We start from the raw sequence: 20,069 nt of genomic DNA, 5'->3' as shown, positions 1-20,069 counted from the left end.
TTAAAGTAGTGGTTTTTAATATATTCGCAATGTTTTTTAGTCATCACTAGAATCAATTTTAAAACATTTTCATCATTCCAAAAAGAAACTCCATACCCATTGGCAGCCACCCCCCAACTCCCTCATCCCCTGCAGCCCTAGGTAACTACTGGTCTAACTTCTGTCTAAAAATTTGCCTGTTTGTAGACATTTCATGTAAATGGAATCATACATTATGTGGTTCTTTGTGACTGGCGTTCTCCACTTAGCATAATCTTTTCAGGGTTCATTTACATTGTAGCATATATTATGTACCAGTACTTCATTCCCTTTTATTGCTGAATAATACTGTATGAATTTATTTTATTTATCATTCATTGTTTTATTTATCATTATTTTAACATTTTATCCATTTATCTGTTCATTCATGAGCATTGGGGTTGTTTTCACTTTTTGGCTATTTTGAATAATGTTGTTAGGAACATTCCTGGACATATGTTTTCTTTCTTTTTTTTTCTTTTTCCTTTTTTTTTTGTTTGGTTTTTTTGGTTTTTGGTTATATAGCTAGGAGTCAAATTGCTGGATTATATGGTAACTCTGTATTTAATCCCTTGAGAAACTACTAAACTTTTCCAAAGTAGCTACACTATTTTACATTCGGTTTCTGGATTGTACTGTTTCAACCCGTACTTTTGTAATATCTGTCTATATCTTTTTGAGTTAGTTTACCTGCTTGGAATGCCAGGCAGCGGATGCTTCCTATCTCTGATTTACAGGGGGACATAATTGCCCAAATCAAGGCAAACAATGTCTGAAATGTTAAATTTAATCATATTAAATAGCTATATTCCCACCTGATATTTTTGTTTAAGATTATTTAGTAGATTTTCAGCTTTTTATTAGCTTGAGATACTCTCAATCCATAATTTTGTAATTTTGTATGGCTAAGCATACTAAGCATGTTTCTACTGTGACTAGTTATTCTAATCAGAGAACTCTAAAATCAGATTCTTTGTAGTATATATGAAAGCAAGGAAATCCACTGGTACTGTTAAATGTTGTTGATCTTCTGTTTGGGATTCTTAAACTGTTTCAGTGGAAATGCTTTTACCTCAGAATGAATTAGAAAAAGATGAAAATCTGGAATAAAACAGAATAGCATAAAGAATATTTTTTAAATTACTCATAACCTGATAAGAATTTATCTTTATTTTTGGCATGTAATTTAAGTATAAAGACATTTCTGTTTCATAAAGTAATAAATGAGTTGATGTTGTTGAATATGCCATACTTACTGTTTGATAATATAATTATGAGTCTGTTAAAATTTAAAACCAACTAATTTATACCCAAGTTTGGATACTTTACTCTGGTAAACATTGTATCTTGAGTAAAAATCCTGGTAAACATTTTACCTTGAATCTGAAAAACAATTTTTTCATTGAAAAGAAAGAGCTCATGTGAAAAACAAAGAAGCCCATCTCTAACTCTAAAATATAACAAAGGTTAATTAAATAAATGTAAACAAAACAAAATGAAATAGTTACCCTGTACATTATTAGTTAATATCAGCCTGCCATTTGAATAGGTAGATGATTTCAGAAACAGAGCACTATATTGATGCCTTTGTATATTTATTTTTGCAGGTGAAAAAAGCCAAGATGCAGGAATCAGGAGAGCAAACTTTAAGGTACGAAAAGTTGAATTTCTTTTTAATGATCTACTTAGTTTTTTTTCACCTGCTATTTATAAGTATATGGGTACATTTTGGGTTGACTAGTTTTGAATTTTAGCATCAGTCTTTAGGTTTTGAAATTATTTAGTTTAAGGTGAAAATATCCTTCCACTGGTTTGTCCTTGAAACAAATAAGTGCTGATTTTTGTCTTATTCATTCATTATTTGTTTAGGGATATGTACTGAACTCATGTTATCTATCAGGTCCTGCAATATACGGAAGAGACATGATGGTGAACATTCTTCAGTCAGATGTACAGGGTACAAAATGGGAAAAAGAAGCAGACATAAGGGAAATCCAAAGGATTTGGCATTAATCACCAAATGGACATGGGATGCCTTAATCATTAGCTCCACTCCCTGTAGATAAGAGACAGCTTCTTTGCCCCTCATACTCCGGCTTCCACAACACCAGAGTTTTCAGTTTTCCACAGTCCTTACTTCTGTTTGTCTATGAACCAGTAACTGCACCACCTCTAACATCTGAACTTCCAGAATCCTACTCTTTTAGTACCACACACTCCATTCCAGCTCATTTATACTACTGCCACACTAGCCATGTGATATCTTCCTGTACATTTTCCGTTAAATGAGCTATCATATTTTCACTCTTACTCACTGACGCTTCCCACAAAGATTTCAATATTTTTCTTATGCTTTTTAAATTATAAGATCTATTAATCAGTCCCTTGCAAACATTTCTACCTTGTTCTCCTTTTCCCCTGTGTCATGCTTCCTTAGCAAAACCACAACCCTGGGTAGACCACCTGTTCACCTATTCCATTCTTACTTCCAGTCACCTGAACATTGTCAGAGAAAAACACAAAACTGTTTTCATTTATGATTACATCGCAAACAGGCACTTAAGCACTCCTGGTGGTCCAGCCACCCTTCCTAGTGTGTTTTATCCTAGGCTGTAAAATCATCTTTCTTTCCCTCCCTCCCTTCCTCCTTGCCTCCTGCCTCCTCCCCTTCCTTTCATCTTTCTTGCCCTTTACTTTGCTCCCATTTACCCAGCTGGGGATCTTGCTCCCTAATTCAAAGAGAACTTAGAAACATTTAGATAGAAACTATCTCATTTGTCTGTCACCACATCTACCCATTTATCTGCTTCTCTACAATATTCTCTTTTACCCTATCCTCTGAAGTTAATTCCTCTGCTTATATCTAAGGCTGATCCTTCCAGTTATATTATGGAACCTACCACCTTTGTCTTTTCCTATAATTATCCCTTCTCTCTCCTTCAGTTTCTTTATTATGATAAAATATATATAACATAAACTTCACCATTCATTCATTTTTAAGTGTATAAATCAGCGGCATTATTATATTCACATTGTTGTGCAACCATCACCACCATCCATCTCTAGAACTTTTTTCATTTTCCTAAACTGAAACTCTGTATTCATTAAATAATAGTTCCCCATTTCCCTGTTCTCCCAACTCCTGGCAATCACTGTTCTACTTTCTGTCTCTGTGATTTTGACTACTCTGAGTACCTCCTTTTAGTGGAATCAGACAGTATTTGTCTTTATGTGACTGGCTTGTTTTATTTAGTGCAGTGTCTTCAGGGTTCATTTATGTCATAGCATGTGTTAGGATTTCCTTCCTTTTTAAGGCTGAATAATATTCCATTGTACGTCCAAACCTAATTTTGTCTATTCATTATTGGTTGATTGTGTTGATTATTTATCAGAGAGAGCGAGAGAGAGAAGGGAATGAGCAGAGAGAGAGGAATGAGCAGAGAGAGAATGAGCATGGAACCTGACATGGGGCTCGAACCCATGAACCATGAGATCATGGCCCGAGCCAAAACCAGAGTTGGATGCTTAAACCAACTGAGCCATCCAAGTGCCCCTGTGTTGATTATTGACAAGAGTTCTACTGAATAAGAATCAAGCATTTGTGATGCTCCTTACTTTTTGAAGATTTTGGGTGTTTTTGCTTTTTAGAGGGAGAAGTCCTTTTATTTGAGAACATCTTTTTTTTTTCACCATGCACAACTATTAAGCAAAATTTATGTTTATATAACTGTGAAAATAAATGTTGAGATAGTACATAATTTTTCTAGATTTAATAATTTTATTTATTTTTAAAAAATTTTTAATGTTTATTTTTGAGAGGGACAGACAGAGTGCAAGTGGAGGGAGATACAGAATCAGAAGCAGGCTCCAGGCTCCAAGCTGTCAGCACAGAGCCCCATGTGGGGCTCGAACTCACAGACTGCAAGATCATGACCTGGGCCAAAGTTGGACACTTAACCTACTGAACCACCCAGGCGCCCCTAGATCTAAAATTTTAAATGTTTAACAAAGTACTAGGGGCACCTGGGTGGTTCAGTCCGATTGGGCATCCGACTCTTGGTTTCATCCCTGCTGACAGCTCAGAGCTTGGAGCCTGCTTTGGATTCTGTCTCCCCCTCTCTCTGCCCCTCCCCTGCTTGCTCTCTGTCTGTCTTTCTCTCTCTCTCTCAAATATAAATAAACATTTAAAAATTTTTTAAAATAAATAAAAAGTTAATTACATTTGAGGAAAAGTTGTTTGAACATTCAGAATATACCAGGAAAAAAAAACTATATTGATATTACACTTGAATATTAGTGGTCCATTCAGAAAAGATATGAGAGCCTTAAGAATTTTGATGCTGTGGTGGTGTCCATGTGGCTCAGTCGGTAGAGCATCTGACTTCAGCTCAAATCATGATCTCATGGTTTGTGAGTTCAGGCCCTGCAGTGGGCTCTCTGCTGACAGTGCAGAACCTGCTTTGGATTCTCTGTCTCCCTCTCTCTCTGCCCCTTCCCCACTCATTCTCATTCATTCTCTCTCTCTCTCTCTCTCTCTCTCTCTCTCTCTCTCTCTCTCTCAAAAATAAATAAACATTAAAAATTTTGATGCTGTGTATTTTTAATATAAATAACATTTATTTTAAAAGTTTTGCTGCGTAGAAACTATTCTTGTTTTTTATTAGTCAGTCTTACCTTTCCAGATATATGGAGCCTCTCGTACAGTGTCCTCTACTTCTCCCTAGAGCGTAGAATAGCAAAGTGGATTTCTTTCTAGGAAACACGAATATGGAAAGGATGCCTGGGCTGGGGAGAAGTTGTAATATAATAATAATGGCTACAGTTAAATTGTCTGTGTTCTAGTCTCTCAGTACTTTTTATATATTAACTAATCCCTACAACTACCCTATGAGTTAGGCTCTATTATTATCCCTCTTTGACAGTTGAAACTGGAGTGCAAAGAAGTACCCAAAGTCATTAAGCTAGTTTTGGCAGAGGGGAATATGAATGCAAGCAGTCTGGCTCTAGAATCTGTAGTCTTAATCATTATGCTAACCTGGTAGTTGAGGGAGTAACTAAAGAGTGGAAAGTAAAGTAGAAGGAAGAGGGAGTTAGTTAGTAAAATCTCCATTCCAGAATTTCAGTGAGAATCTTGCCAACATTAAAGTGTGTGACATAATGACTTGTTCTCCCAGTTTATGTGATTTACCTTTTGCAATTTCTCTGAATTTCCCTTATAACTTAAAAAAAAGAAAAGGTATTGTTCCGTCTGGGATATGATAACAAATTTAGAAAAACATCTTTTAATTAGAGAAGAAAAATATAGCAGAATGAGCCATTTTAAGGTTCAGAATCCCCTTCTGGGAAGCAAGCATATGTAATTTGAAAAAACTTTTCAAGTGATTATGAGAATCACTTTCTGAAATCAGACATCTCTCTACTTCCCTGTGGAACTTTGGAAACAAAGCAACAGTGCAGTTTTAAGTGTTGTGGAGGTGGGTTTTTTTTTTTTTTTTCCCTACCACATGGTCTTTAGAAAAACTCTGACTTGCCTATAACTTAGCTAGAATTTCTGAATGATATGAAAGCGGAAGGGGTCTAGTGATATGAGAAAGAACAGTCACATGCTGAGGGTACACTACCCTTGACCCTAGCTCTTCAGGTAGCTGCTAAAACCAATAATAATAATACCATGAGGAAGACTTACTTTGCCTCTTACTTGTATAGCCTAGGAAGAAATGGATTTGATGTTATCACTTTAAGCAATGCAGCAAGTCCATGAGGGACTAATGTATTCATTTTGGTTCTCTCAGTCAAGTGAGCAGCCCTGAAGTCAGTGATCAGAAACCTGAAACTTCAAGCCTTGCTTCAAACCTTACCATGTCAGAGGAAAGTAAGTACTATATTCTGTGCATGATGGAAGAGGTATTCCTATAGGTAATGCTGTTCTTTTATAATTGGTTTTCACTGACTGCCTTTTTTGTCCCATATGTACAGAAGCCTTTCCTTTCCGTGTGTGTGTGTGTGTGTGTGTTCATCCCCGTGCTCCCATATAAACTTTATTGACATACCAGCTGAGGGACAAAATTGCATGGAATCCACTTACCTGAGGAGTCACACTTGACTTTATTTTTGTTTTGAAGTTGGATGTTCTTGGGGCGCCTGGGTGGCTCAGTCGGTTGAGCCTCCAACTTCGGCTCAGGTCATGATCTCACGGTCTGTGAGTTCAAGCCCCGCGTTGGGCTCTATGCTGACAGCTCAGAGTCTGGAGCCTGCTTCGGATTCTGTGTCTCCCTCTCTCTCTGCCCATCCCCCGTTCATGCTCTGTCTTTCTCTGTCTCAAAAATAAATAAACATTAAAAAAAATTAAAAAAAAAAAAGTTGAATGTTCTATAGGTAATATGCCTTACCATCAGAAAAGTTTGTAGGCCAACCTCTGACTGCTCTTCTGGAGGCTTTGATGTTTTTCCACCTTTCTAATAACCAAATGATTCTACCTGTCAATTTATGCCAAAAAAGAAAAGTAATCCCCTCAGAACCCGAGATTAATAGTGGGCCCTAAGGGAGATCCAGCTCAATAAGATACATCCTCCACTTACCAGCCTACTTTCTCTGATAGAACAGATGCATTCATGCGTGGACAAAAGTTTGTGGAGTGTTCTGATTTATTCTTGCAGAGATGTAAGTTTCTCTGGCATACCCACATACTCCTCCAGATTGCCTCCATAGGGCAAATAGTGCTCCCTGAAATTAAATCTCATTGCCCCTCCATATTTTACCACACACTTAAAAGAATAAATTTGTATTCTTTATTGTATTCTTTAAAAAGATACTTGTTTAGGGGATGTTTCTTCTCTTAACAGGTTGTGCTTAACCTTATATACTTCCATATATTAGAAAATGATATGTCTTGAGTTGTATGTATTATTCTAGTGGTTCTCAAACTTTTAGCATACTTAAGAATCATTTGGAGTGCTTATTTGTAGTGTAGAATTCCAGCCTCATTTTCATAGATTATCACATTCAATAGATCTGATGTGGATGGGAATCTATATTTTCAAGAAGATAGCTAGGTGATTCTGATGCATGTGAGAAACTGTTCATTCTGTGGGAAACTGCTCTACTCAGTGAAAAGTCTCTCTAATTTTTTTAATGTCCCACTCATCCCCAAGAAATAAACCTGTTCCTTTTATATTCGAAGGCCAGGAATTAAGTTGAATCTCTTGCTGCTTCTAAATGATTTTTCTCTTTTTTCCTTCAAAAACTGTAGTTCCTTTGAAGTCTATATTTATGCCTCCCCCTACCTTTCTTTTTACCCTAGACTGAACTCCTAGTCATTTTGCTCTTTAAAAACTAGATCTTTGTTTTCTTCTCCATCCAAACCCTTACTGTTCTTAGTGATTTCAAAATCCATGTAGATGACTTATGCAGTCAGTACCCATCATCACATCTGCCTGCCTTGATGTCCCATTTTACTCAGCAGATATTCTGTGGCTCTTTATTATAATAACTCTATTACAGATACCTTCAGTAACTTTGCCTCTTGAGCTATTCTTGCTAAGCCTTCTTGCAAAGCCTCTCCTTGCTAACCCTTCTTGCTAATTTAATATAACTCCCCATCTTCTCCATAGTGTATTCAAATAGCTAAATATTGGCTAAATTATATACCTAGTTGACTTATTACAACGCCTCAAGTAGGCACCCATCATGCTTAGAAATCCTATTGCATTTCCCCATTTCCCTAATGAGTTTTACCTTTTGATAATTCACACCTCTTTTCCTCTTTTTTTTTTTTTAATTTTTTTTTTAATGTTTATTTATTTTGGGGACAGAGAGAGACAGAGCATGAATGGGGGAGGGGCAGAAAGAGAGGGAGACACAGAATCGGAAGCAGGCTCCAGGCTCTGAGCCATCAGCCCAGAGCCTGACGCGGGGCTCGAACCCACGGACCGCGAGATCGTGACCCGAGCTGAAGTCAGACGCTTAACCGACTGAGCCACCCAGGCGCCCCACCTCTTTTCCTCTTAAAGTACCTATACCCTCACTCACCTTTCCTCATCCTTAATTGATGGCTCCTTTGCAAACAGCAGTTGTCAGACAAGAAACTCCCTTATCATCCCTCCACCACCAAATCTTCAAACCTACCTGTGTTTGTACCCGTGTTTTCTTGCTTCATTCTCATCAGAATGGAAATAGTATTCTTGCTCCAGAGGTAAGACCTTTTGTGCTCTGTGTCCAATCCCTTCTTACCCTTCCCTAAGACCACTCCTGTATCATCACATTCTTCTTCTCTTCTTTTAAACATTTTTTTTAAGTTTATTTTGAGAGAGAAAATGTGCACGTAAGTGGGGGAGGGGCAGAGAGAGAATCCCAAGCAGGCTCCACGCTGTCAGCACACAGCCCAGTACAGGGCTTGGTCCCATGAACTGTGAGATCATGATCTGAGCCGAAATCAAGAGTTGGATGGTTAACTGACTGAGCCACCCAGGTGCCCCACATTCTTCTTCTCTTCTTAATTCTTCCTCTCAGTAAAGAGACATGACCTAGTATCTGTGGTCTTAAAACACAAACAAAATCTTCCTTTGGTTCTGCATTCCTCACTAGTTTCATGCCTTTTCTTTGTCCCATGACCCATTGGAACCTCTGGAAAGAGTTGCCCTTTTCTTTTCTTTTTTCTTTTTTTTTTAATTTTTAATTTTTTTTAATGTTTATTTATTTTTGAGAGAGAGAGAGAGAGTGAGAGAGAGAGAGAGAGAGAGAGAGAGAGAGAGAGAGAGAGAAAGGAGCAGAGAGAGAGGGAAACACAGAATCGGAAGCAGGCTCCAGGCTCTGAGCTGTCAGCACAGAGCCCGTCGCAGGGCTTGAACTCACAAACCGTGAGATCATGACCTGAGCCGAAGTCGGACGTTCTACCGACTGAGCCACCCAGGAGCCCCTAGAGTTGCCCTTTTGTTTTCTTGTCTCCCATTATTTCTTCAGCCCTCTCAAATTTTGCTCCTGTCACCACTCTTCCAATGAAATTGCTCTTGTCAAGGTCATCAGTTATTTTCAGTTACTGTGAGAGTACTAGTTCTAGTGCATGTTTCTCTCTTCTCATATTCTGCCTCACCCTTTTTCCTCCCGCCTTTCTCCTTTCTTGGCCCTTCTTCCTCTGTCTGAACTCCAAATGTAGGTGGGCTTCAGGATTTATTTTGAGTCCACCATCGTTTCTCTTTCTGCATCCTCTCATCCGTTACACTATTATATTGTATACATTGTTGGGGCGCCTGGGTGGCTCTGTTGGTTAAGCATCCGACTTCAGCTCAGGTCGTGATCTGACGGTTCATGAGTTTGAGCCCCACATCGGGCTCTGCACTGACAGCATAGAGCCCACTTTGGACCTTATGTCTCCTTCTCTCTGTCCCTCCTCTACTCATTTGCGCTTTCTCTCAAAAATAAATAAACATTAAAAAATAAAACAAATATTGTATACATTGTTAATGAATTCCAAATTTTTATTTCCAGTCTGACCTCTCCCCTGATTTAACTGCCTATTTGACATTTCCACTTAGATATCTGAAAGGAAATTCGTACTTAAAATGTGTGAAAGTATTTTATTCCCTTAGCCCCTATCAAACCTCTTGTCCCAAACTTCCCCATTTTAGGAAGTGGTTTCATCGTCCCTCTAGTTGTTCAAGTTGAAGACATAGGAATTATCCTGTATTCCCCTGTTTTCCTCATTCCTTATATACAAATCCATCAGAATGTCCTGTTAGTTTTACCTTCAGAATATGTTTCAAGGTTGTGCCTCATCTTCACTGCTGCTATTCTAGTATTATAGCAGCTTATGCCTTGACTGTTTATAATCCTTTCATGGTTCTTAAGTCCAGCAAAGATAAAGCCTCATTCATTCTATAGAGAAGTTAATATTGAACCTAAATCTCCCAGGATGTTTTGTCAATCTCTTCGAGAATTAAATTAAATTAGAGGAGGAGAGGGGTTGGGGTTTTGAAAGTACTTGTCAGCAGAGAAGGAACCATTATGCAGAATTCAAATGAAATTATGTTTTATGTGATGGATGGTAAGAACTTTAGACCTAATTGAGATCTCCTTCATTTTTGTCAAAATGATTATGGATGAATGTGATCTACAATAACTACTTAAAAAAAATTTTTTTAACCTTTGTTCATCTTTGAGAGACAGAAACAGAGTGCGAGCAGGGGAGGGGCAGAGAGAGGGGGAGACACAGAATCTGAAGCAGGCTCCACGCTCTGAGCTGTCAGCACAGAGTCCGATGCGGGCTCAAACTCACGAACCGCGAGATCATGACCTGAGCTGAAGTCGGATGCCCAACCAACTGAGCCACTCAGGCACCCCTAGTTTCCAGTATTTTTAAAGACCTTGAACAATGACAGTGGATAAGATCTTTTATGCCTAACTCACAGATGTCAATTTGTCTCACTGTTGGGCATGAATTGGCCCCTCATCATGACCAGAGTTCCCTTTTTACTTCAGACATTCGGGAAACCCAGCTAGATGTAAAGTTAGTTGGTTTACTCTTAATCCCTATAATAGAGCAACCTCCTTTATAGATGTTAAAGGAAGTTCTTGGACAGTTCAGGGGCCTGGTACAAGTTCTTTATCATATAATTCTGTCTACAACATGGCCTGAAATAGTGCCTAATAAATAGGATTCTGCTACCTGTCAGACTTGAGCTGAATATTTACAGATGAAATCATGAGGGTCCAGCCTTCACAGAAGCTATTTTAGATGAAGTCATGGGGGTCAAAGAGGACACTAGCTGTGAAAGTCTCTTTACTTGATGGTTCATCAGAGAATCACATCAGTTCCTCGGATCTGTCTTTGCTTTGCCAAACTTAAAGCCTTAACTACAAAGCTGAAAAAATAGTGGTATAGAAGCATACTTGCATCTTTTGCTGCATTATACACAGCACTAGCAACAGTTTTCTAATAAAACTGGGTACTTCCCCCCAAATCTGTCTTCCTGCAAGTTATTCTTAGGGCCTTTTACTCAGAATAGTGGAAGCACCCAGAGAATGAACAAGCTGAAGAAATACATTGTGGTTTCTTAGATCTGGATCTTACTTTTGAAGTTTGCCTGTGAATACAGTGAACACTTAGGAGGTTGCTTCATCTATGGTTTTAGCTCAGTGATGGATGAAGCTAGAGATGAGCTGGAACTAACCTTCAGCTCTTTTCCATACCCCCCACATTCTGGCTTCTTTCACTGTCTCTAAAAGTCTCTAAACCCATTACTGTAAGAGAGAAGTATTTTCTATTGCATAGTCTTCCTCAATTTCTGATGTCCAAGCTGTATTCTGTTATTTGAAAGACTATACGGTGAGATATGTGGTTTTCTCATTTCATTTTTGGAATGTTCTAACTTTTTACCTGGTGATATCTTTCTTTCAGTTATGACATGCACCGATTACATCCCTCGCTCATCCAATGATTATACCTCACAAATGTATTCTGCAAAGTAAGTTCAATAATTATTTCAAAAATCTATATGCCTTTAGTTTTATTTCAAAATTTAATTTGATACTTAGCTTATTAAGTTGACATTTAACTTAATTTCACCTCTCTTGTTTCTGTTCCTACACCAATTTTTTTATTCCCTCTAAATGTAGAGTCTCTGTAACATACTTTGAAAAAGTAGATAGTTGCCTGGAATAGATCACTGTTTCCCAGGAGCTTGCTCTAAGTGAATAGTCACTGAAAATGAAAATACTGTTAGTTATCAAAGCATAATACTGATTGACCTCTGATCATTCTCGCTTTCGTCTACCTTGATAAATCAATAAACACAGCTCAAGCCAGTCTTCTAGCGGGACTTCTCAGCTTAATTGTTTTAGGAATGTCCTGAAAGTAGAACTAGGCTTGAAGTTAGGCTTAGTGGGTTGCAGTCACTAAGAGGCAACATTTTGGGCCTTCAACAGGTAAGATCAGCATTTAAGATCCATAAGTTAGTCATCTCCGGCATGAGTAGGTGCAGAACCGTGCATATGCCAGACTACCAATTGTGTGTTAATAAAGGGTGAGCCTGCACATAAATTGATATACATGGGTGTGTTATTAAAGTAGGATGAATTCCCAGGTGCTTACATAGGCAGAACACAAAGAAATTGGTAACAGAGGTGTGTGATACCCATGGGACTGTTAAAAAAAGAAAACTGATAATTTTTTTTTCCTTTTTGTGCCCATTTTTACCTTTTGAATTTTTAATCAGTTAAGAAATAACTAAAAGGTCAACTCAATGAGTTCTTCAAATTCTAATCTGATCTGGAATACTAAGAGCACCTTTGGGCCAGTCATTTTCATGTGATTTTCTTCTGTGAAATGACTGAACTTATTATTCTCTGAGATCATTATGAAAGAGATAAGAAAATACTTTGAGCTATAAAGACACTATAGGAAAAAAGGATATTGTGATATTTAGCATATCTGGAGATCAGTCATTTGAAGTCACCAAGATTTAAAATTTTTCCCATGTGACTTGATTCACAACTACAACCTGAGCTATTTCTTGGTCTCATATCTGACTAGGAAGAATAGATGTGAATATGTTGCATATTCCAAATTCATTTGCCTACTCAAAAAACATTTACATACCTGTTGCGTTCAGAACACCTTATTTGCTATGCCTTCTATCTTAATTCAGACATCTTTAGCACTTACATGAACCATTGCATTATAGCTATTTTTTAACCGAACCTCTATTTTGACTTTCTCCCCCTTCTAATCCATGTTACAAAGCAATGTCAAATTAATCTTTATTAAAGAACAGCTCTGATCTTGTCATTCTTTGCTCAACAATTTCAGTGACTCCTAGTTGTTTCCGATTAGTCTGAACTCTTTTAGCCTGGTGTTCGAGGTCTTTGCTGTCTTTCTTTTTCTTGCTGCTCCCCTTTACGTACATCCTTTAATATAATCTCTTGTCCTTGCAAGCTTAAGCCCTTGTTTTCCTTCCTCTATACCTTTGCCAGAGTTTTTCTCTTTTCCTTAAATACCCATTCTGTCCCATTTCTGCACATTTTATCTGCTCAGCATACACAGCCTTTCTTCATTTTGCTTTCCCCCAAAGCTGGAAAAAATCTTTCCTGTTCTGAAACACCCCTTCCTTACAGTATTTTATTGTTAAGACTTATGTGATACATAAAACACTTGATTACATTATAAGTACAGTATAACTCACCAAATAAAATAACTTGTATCTAAAAATTCAGTGCATAAAATGTGGGGCCATTTTATTGCATGGACGAAATGACCAGGTCATCTAGCTAAAAGTCCCAGAAGTTCCACTGCTGAATTCAAATTCCTGCTAAACCTGATGTGGTTGGCTGCAACTAGTGGCAGGTGTATTCTGGCTTGAATGTCTGTGGGGAGATTCCGAGTCCTGTCTGGGACATGTCACATTTTATTAGTTACCTGGTTTCTATTTTGTAGACTTGATCTGGGGATATTGGGGCCCACCTCTGCTCCCTGTTCTTTGATGTGTAGTGGTCGCTTGCTTTTTCTTTACCAGCCAAACCCTCTTTTTCAAGTCCTACTTTCCCTCTTAGTTTGGCCCAGAGGGCTGGGTGGAGAATAAGAGCCATTTGTGAATCCCATTCTGTCCAGTCTTCTGTTATGTTGGGGTTTATTCTCTATGTAGATAAGTTTATCTGTCTTTGTATCTCACAAGGGGCCTTGTATATAGTATATCAAAAATGGTCACAGCATGGTAATTGGACCTTGGGAGGATATTACATTTTCCATAAAATTGTTTCTTAGGTGATTGTAGAACTTGGAAAGGAAAAATTAGTTTTTTCTGGCCATAGTAAGAGACATTTTATGTGGAAGGTTAGTTTCCTCATTGCTGATTCTTTGCTTTTAGTGGTATTAGCTATTTCCTCTATTATTCATTAAAAATAAATCACACATGAAAGTTTTTGTTTTCTTGAACTTTTCTAGACCTTATGCACATATCCTCTCAGTTCCTGTTTCGGAAACTGCTTACCCTGGGCAGACTCAGTACCAGACACTACAGCAGTCTCAACCCTATGCTGTCTACCCTCAGGCAACCCAAACGTATGGACTACCTCCTTTTGGTAAGGCATCTTATTATAAGCAGTTTCTAAGACTATTGATTTTATCCTCCCAAAACTTCGATCTTTCCCCAAAAGTCAAGAATGGCTCGTCAGGATGCTGAAAGATGGGTTATTCTTTACAGAGTACCTACTCAGTTACAAGTGTGATAAAAGTTGGGTGTGCAACTTTTCCAATGGTATATTTGATGCATGTTAAATAAAATTAAAACTTTCAGTACTCACTTGTTTATCTATTAACATTTAGCTATTTCCAAGGTACTAAACCTTGACTGTAAAGCTTGGAATCTTTAAGTGTTTGGGAAACTCTTTGAAGAATTACTATTAGTTTCTTTATTATAAAACATGTTACCATGGTTAGGTAAGCATAATTAATACATTTTAAGGTGATTCAGTTTCTTGCTAAAACCAGGTAATCTAAATATCCAGATAGAATATGCCTTCTAGTTTACTCTCTCTTTTTTTTCTTTTTGTCAGTTTCTCCTTCTTTCCTCTCTCTGCCCCAAATTATCAGTTGTTACTCTGCTGAACCAAAAAGTCATCTTAGAATGAGGAGAACCCCCAATATTGCATAGCCTTATTTTGTGCATAGTTTGTTCTTTGGTTTTAAGCATCTTGGACATGAACTGCGAATTAGAATGCTTTACTCGAAGCCGATTTGAAACTCTTTGAGCGCTTAATATCTGCGCTGATTTTTCTTTGTGTGTGTAAATTGATATGTGTAGGGTGCTTTATTGCCCATTCCCTGGTTTCCTAGAAACTAGTTTTAGAAAATTGAGAGAATCCTATATTATTTTCACATATGCAGCGTGTTAAAATTATATCTCTATAACCTTTACCGAAACTAGTTGGAAATTAAAAAAATCATCTAAACAGATTGCCACAGATTCTGGATGTATTAGTGCTGCCTGCCTTTGGTTTCTACATTCCTACTTTTCCTGGCCCATTTGGCTAGTCTTTAAGATAGCGACAGCTTTCTTAGTTTTAGGCTTGTTAGCACTCCTTGGCTTCTGAAAACTACTAGAAACAAAAATGGGGGTTATGTTTAATGATAGTGGTAGTTGATAACTTCATGAGAGAAGACAAACAGCTCTTGTTTCCCTGTTTGTAAGTCTGTGCCTCCACGCATGTCAGTATCAGCCAGTTGACTAAAATCTCAAATTTGTTATATGTGTAACCAGCCAAAACTGAGCAGTCCTTTTGGAAACAGAACTCTCAGTATATGTTTGTGCTTATATCTTTGTGGGTATGTGAAAGCTAATTTTTCAACAGCTAACTAGTAACAACTAGCAAGTATAAAGTAAGTATATTTATATTGGTTTTTTATCTTCTGTTTTGATTTAAATTCATTATCATCAATTCCAGAGCCCTTTATGACATTGTTGAACAGTTGGTCATTCCTGCCGTTCAGTATTAAATAAAACTCCTATGATATCTCTGAACTCAGATTATGGAATACCTAACATAATGCTATATGCATATTGTAGTATCTTTTATGATCGCTGTATTTCCCTTGTATTAAAGAAAAAAAGAAAATTGTATGATAGATCCTTGTTAAAAACTTGAAGGAAACTTTATATTGTAAAGAAGTATTTATAAATAGGCTCTTCTGTTAATTTGGTTTTGTTTTATATTTGGGAATGAGGGAGACTTGTTTCATAAATTCTTCCATCAGTATTTCTAAGAGAAGAGAATCAGCTAAATTGACTTAAGTAATATATGAAACTTACTGGAGGGAGATTTAGGTTGGGGTAATGTGAATGATAGATATGGCATATTCTCAGAATTTATTAAGGAAATTACAGATAATGGCTTTTTTTTTCTTTTTATAAATGTGTTCACTCAAATATAAAACACTATTTTTTCTAATGAAGATTTGGCAATTTTATCGTAGTGCTGCCTATTAGCACCAAAACTAGATTTGGTAGTCTGTTATTTCAGATGCAGTGAGCTTCAGAAAATCTCATTGTAGTAACGTTATCTAATGTTTATGAAGTGCCTTATATACCGTGCAGTATGCTGAGAATAAGTACCTCACACTTTACATTATTGTCTTATTTAATCTTTAAAACAGTCCTAGGGAGTAAGTAGTAGTAGCATTATCCCTTTTTATAGATGAGGAAACAGGCTTGTTAGAAGGATCAAGTGACTAGCCTGGGGTCATAGAATTAAGTAAATGCCTGGGGTTAGAATTGAACCCAGGTCTGTTTAATTCAGAAGTGCTCATAAATTTGGTCTGTGTCTGAGAGTTGAGTTTGCAGTTAAAAATGTTCCTTCTCTTAAAAAAAAAAAAAAATTTTTTTAATGTTCATTCATTTTTGAGAGAGAAAGAGAGTGTGAGTGGGGAAGGGGCAGAGAGAGAAGGAGACACAGAATCTAAAGCAGGCTCCAGGCTCTGGGCTGTCAACACAGAGCCCCACACAGGGTTCGAACCCATGGACCACGAGATCATGACCTGAGCTGAAGTCGGACGCTTAACCAACTGAGCCACCCAGGCGCCCCAAAAATGTTCCTTCTCTTAATGAAAGGAGAAGACTAAGGGAAATCTAGGAAGCTTATATTGTAAACAGTCTGTAAAAATAAAGGAACAGTGGTCATATTCTTTTTAAGAGCTACGTAGAAATGTTGTAGGACAGCAGAAAGGATTAGACAGTTAACTTCCAGTGATCTCAGTGGAGGAAAGGGACACGCATTTATTTTTAGGGGCTCATAAAAGATTGCCTTAGCTGCCACTGTTGCAGCTTCATTTAAAAGAACTCTATGTGAGATGGAGATTTGATAATATGTATTAATAGCCTTAAGGATTAAGTTTTTGCTATTTCCCTCAGTAATTTCACTTCTAGGGATTCAGCCCATGGAACTAATTAGAGATACCCACAAAAATTTTACTAAGATATTTACCATAGCATTTATAACAGCAAAAGATTGGAAACAGCCTACACATTGAATTGAAATGTGTATGTTACATTGCAATTTATAGAATGGAAAACTATAAATCATATTCTAATAAATTTACATTCTTTTTAAAAAAAATTTTTTTTCAACATTTATTTATTTTTGGGACAGAGAGAGACAGAGCATGAACGGGCGAGGGGCAGAGAGAGAGGGAGACACAGAATCGGAAACAGGCTCCAGGCTCTGAGCCATCTGCCCAGAGCCCGACGCGGGGCTCGAACTCACGGACCGCGAGATCGTGACCTGGCTGAAGTCGGACGCTTAACCGACTGCGCCACCCAGGCGCCCCCATTCTTTTTTTTAAAGTTTATTTTTGAGAGAGCGAGAGGGAGAAAGCAGGGGAGAGGCAGGAAGAGAATCCCAACCACGTTTTGAGCTGTCAGCATAGAGCCCCATGTGAGGCTTGAACTCATAGAGCCCCATGTGAGGCTGCAAGATCATGACCTGAGCTGAAATCAAGAGTCAGATGCCTAACCTAATGAGCCACCGAGGCGCCCCTAATAAATTCACATTCTTAAAGAATATTCAGCATCTTGAGAAAAGTTTCTTATTAATTTTAAAAAGCAACATGTAAAACTAAAAGCAATGTAATATGCCAAGTTAGTATTTTTTAAAATGTATACATAAAGAATAATTTGGAAGAAAAAATGTGAATGTTCACAGTGTAGGCACTACAGATTTGATCTCCATTACCATGGCGCCATACCAAGTGAGGCCACTGCTCCAGCGTGTACAAGTTTCAGTTAACACAGTCCCGTACAAAAGCAAGAACTGCCTGTAGTTTTTTCCTGTGTAGTGAGACTGTGCAGGTTTTTTTCTTTATACTTTCTATGTTTTCTTAATTCTCTATAATATACATCTACTCGTTTTATAATTAGGAAAAGTATTCAGATTAAATTACTTAGTATTTATAGTAAGTCATTCCAATGAGCGGTCATATCAACAAACCAAGATATTCTTTCATGTGTTTTTTCCCCTAACCATTGTCATATACTTCAGTTCCTAACCAAACTAACTTTCTCTAAAGATCTACTAGTCTGATACGTATTACTGTAAACTGAGCTGCTCAAATTAGTTTGGTTAGTGACTAACCAATAGTGAAATATTTGTGGTGAGAAAACTTGGGTATAGTTTGTGATAAGACCCCAGTGAGGGGCAGCAAAAGGATAGCACTCGACTTCATTTGCCACTGTTAGACCAGCTGTTCTTCCACATCAGGATCTTGGTGCTTAAAACAAATTGATAAGCTTTGTAGTTATAGACATAGAGCAGTGGACTAGGAGTCAGGAAGCCAGGATTTGGTTTCCTCTTCTCTGTGGGTAGTATTGCTGTATAGTCAGACCATTTGGTCATGTTCCCTATTACTTGGAATTCTGGGAAGGGTGCTTTTAAAGGAAGATATTTATATACTTAAAGAGCCGGGCTACTGTGATGCTGGAGGCGGTGTTCATATGGTCTTTTATTCTTCTGTTCTTCATAAAATAATTATATATTAAATACAACTTCATGTTTCTGGTCAAAAACATTGAAAACTACTGTAAGTAGCTCTTCCACTACTTTTCTTGGACTTTTTGCCCTGGTTTTTGACTTTATAAAGGAGCCAGTTTATAGACATTTTATACTTTGAAATTTTATTTAAAGTTTATTTAAAATTCTATTTAAACCTACCCTATGACCCAGCAATAGCACTGCTAGGAATTTACCCAAGGGACACAGGAGTACTGATGCATAGGGGCACTTGTACCCCAATGTTTATAGCAGCACTCTCAACAATAGCCAAATTATGGAAAGAGCCTAAATGTCCATCAACTGATGAATGGATAAAGAAATTGTGGTTTATATACACAATGGAGTACTACGTGGCAATGAGAAAGAATGAAATATGGCCCTTTGTAGCAATGTGGATGGAACTGGAGAGTGTGATGCTAAGTGAAATAAGCCATACAGAGAAAGACAGATACATATGGTTTCACTCTTATGTGGATCCTGAGAAACTTAACAGAAACCCATGGGGGAGGGGAAGGAAAAAAAAAAAAAGAGGTTAGAGTGGAAGAGAGCCAAAGCATAAGAGACTCTTAAAAACTGAGAACAAACTGAGGGCTGATGGGGGGTGGGAGGGATGGGTATTGAGGAGGGCACTTTTTGGTATGAGCACTGGGTGTTGTATGGAAACCAATTTGACAATAAACTTCATATATTAAATAAAATAAAATGAAATATTTTGATGCTTAAAAAAATAAAAATTAAAAAAAAATAAAAATAAAAATGCTGCTTCAAATTACTCAGATTTCAATCTCCCAGTTTTTCTATTCCGTTTGTAATTACTATTAGGATTCCATCAACAACAAAATTTTAGCCAATTATACTACTGAGTGCTGGGTTAAAAAAAAAAAATTACAGATGACAATCTATTTTGAAAATCTCTTCTATAAAAATAAAATAATTCATTAGGTTGGTTTGCTGGTCAGACAAAAAAATGAAAGCAAAGGAGTTTGAGGTTTGTTTCTTATTTAGCATTGGTCAGTTGCACACAAGAAAACCGGCAGGAAAAGCTTCCATTTGTTGAAGGTTGCCAAATAAAGTCAATTTACTTCCAGAAAAAAAAAAATTCTATTTAAAATTATTTAAAATTTAAAACTATATTTAAAATTATTTAAATTCATATATACTAAATAATGAGACTAGCAAAACATTTTCAGGTAATACTATTCTCAATAAGATAGTATTTTAATATGGTGTAATATAAACATGTTCACAAATCCAACACCTAAGATTCAGAACCTATTTAGAAAAAAAAAATATCACCTTGATTGCAATAAACCTGAAAGTTACCATGACATTGAAATGGCAATTTGTTTGCTAAAAAATGTGATACTCAACCACCAAGAATCATGGCACTGATATTCAAATTTCACATTATAAATGTTTAAAAAATAACATATTCAAGTATTTTTAGCGTTGAAATTTAGATATAGTTAGGAGTTTAACTGTGGCTAACCTGGACAAGACTTTTTAAATGATCATAAACT

The 20,069-nt window shown here is 37.1% G+C and overlaps 1 protein-coding gene across 4 annotated transcripts in view; it reads left to right on the top strand.

Moving 5' to 3' along the window:
• Positions 1–20,069, top strand: part of EYA3 (EYA transcriptional coactivator and phosphatase 3) — a 104,489-nt gene that overhangs the window by 37,987 nt on the left and 46,433 nt on the right. For all 4 annotated transcript variants that reach the window (XM_019836470.3, XM_003989761.6, XM_006934473.5 and 1 more), the window contains exons 3-6: positions 1,626–1,669; positions 5,811–5,890; positions 11,411–11,477; positions 13,952–14,088. In XM_019836470.3, the coding sequence (XP_019692029.1) occupies positions 1,626–1,669; positions 5,811–5,890; positions 11,411–11,477; positions 13,952–14,088 (328 nt within the window). The remainder of the gene's footprint in view (positions 1–1,625; positions 1,670–5,810; positions 5,891–11,410; positions 11,478–13,951; positions 14,089–20,069) is intronic.

Source organism: Felis catus, chromosome C1 (assembly GCF_018350175.1).
Source record: "Felis catus isolate Fca126 chromosome C1, F.catus_Fca126_mat1.0, whole genome shotgun sequence".
Lineage (NCBI taxonomy): Eukaryota > Metazoa > Chordata > Mammalia > Carnivora > Felidae > Felis > Felis catus.
Note: the sequence above shows the minus strand (reverse complement) of the source record. Positions and strands in the feature narration are given on the sequence as shown.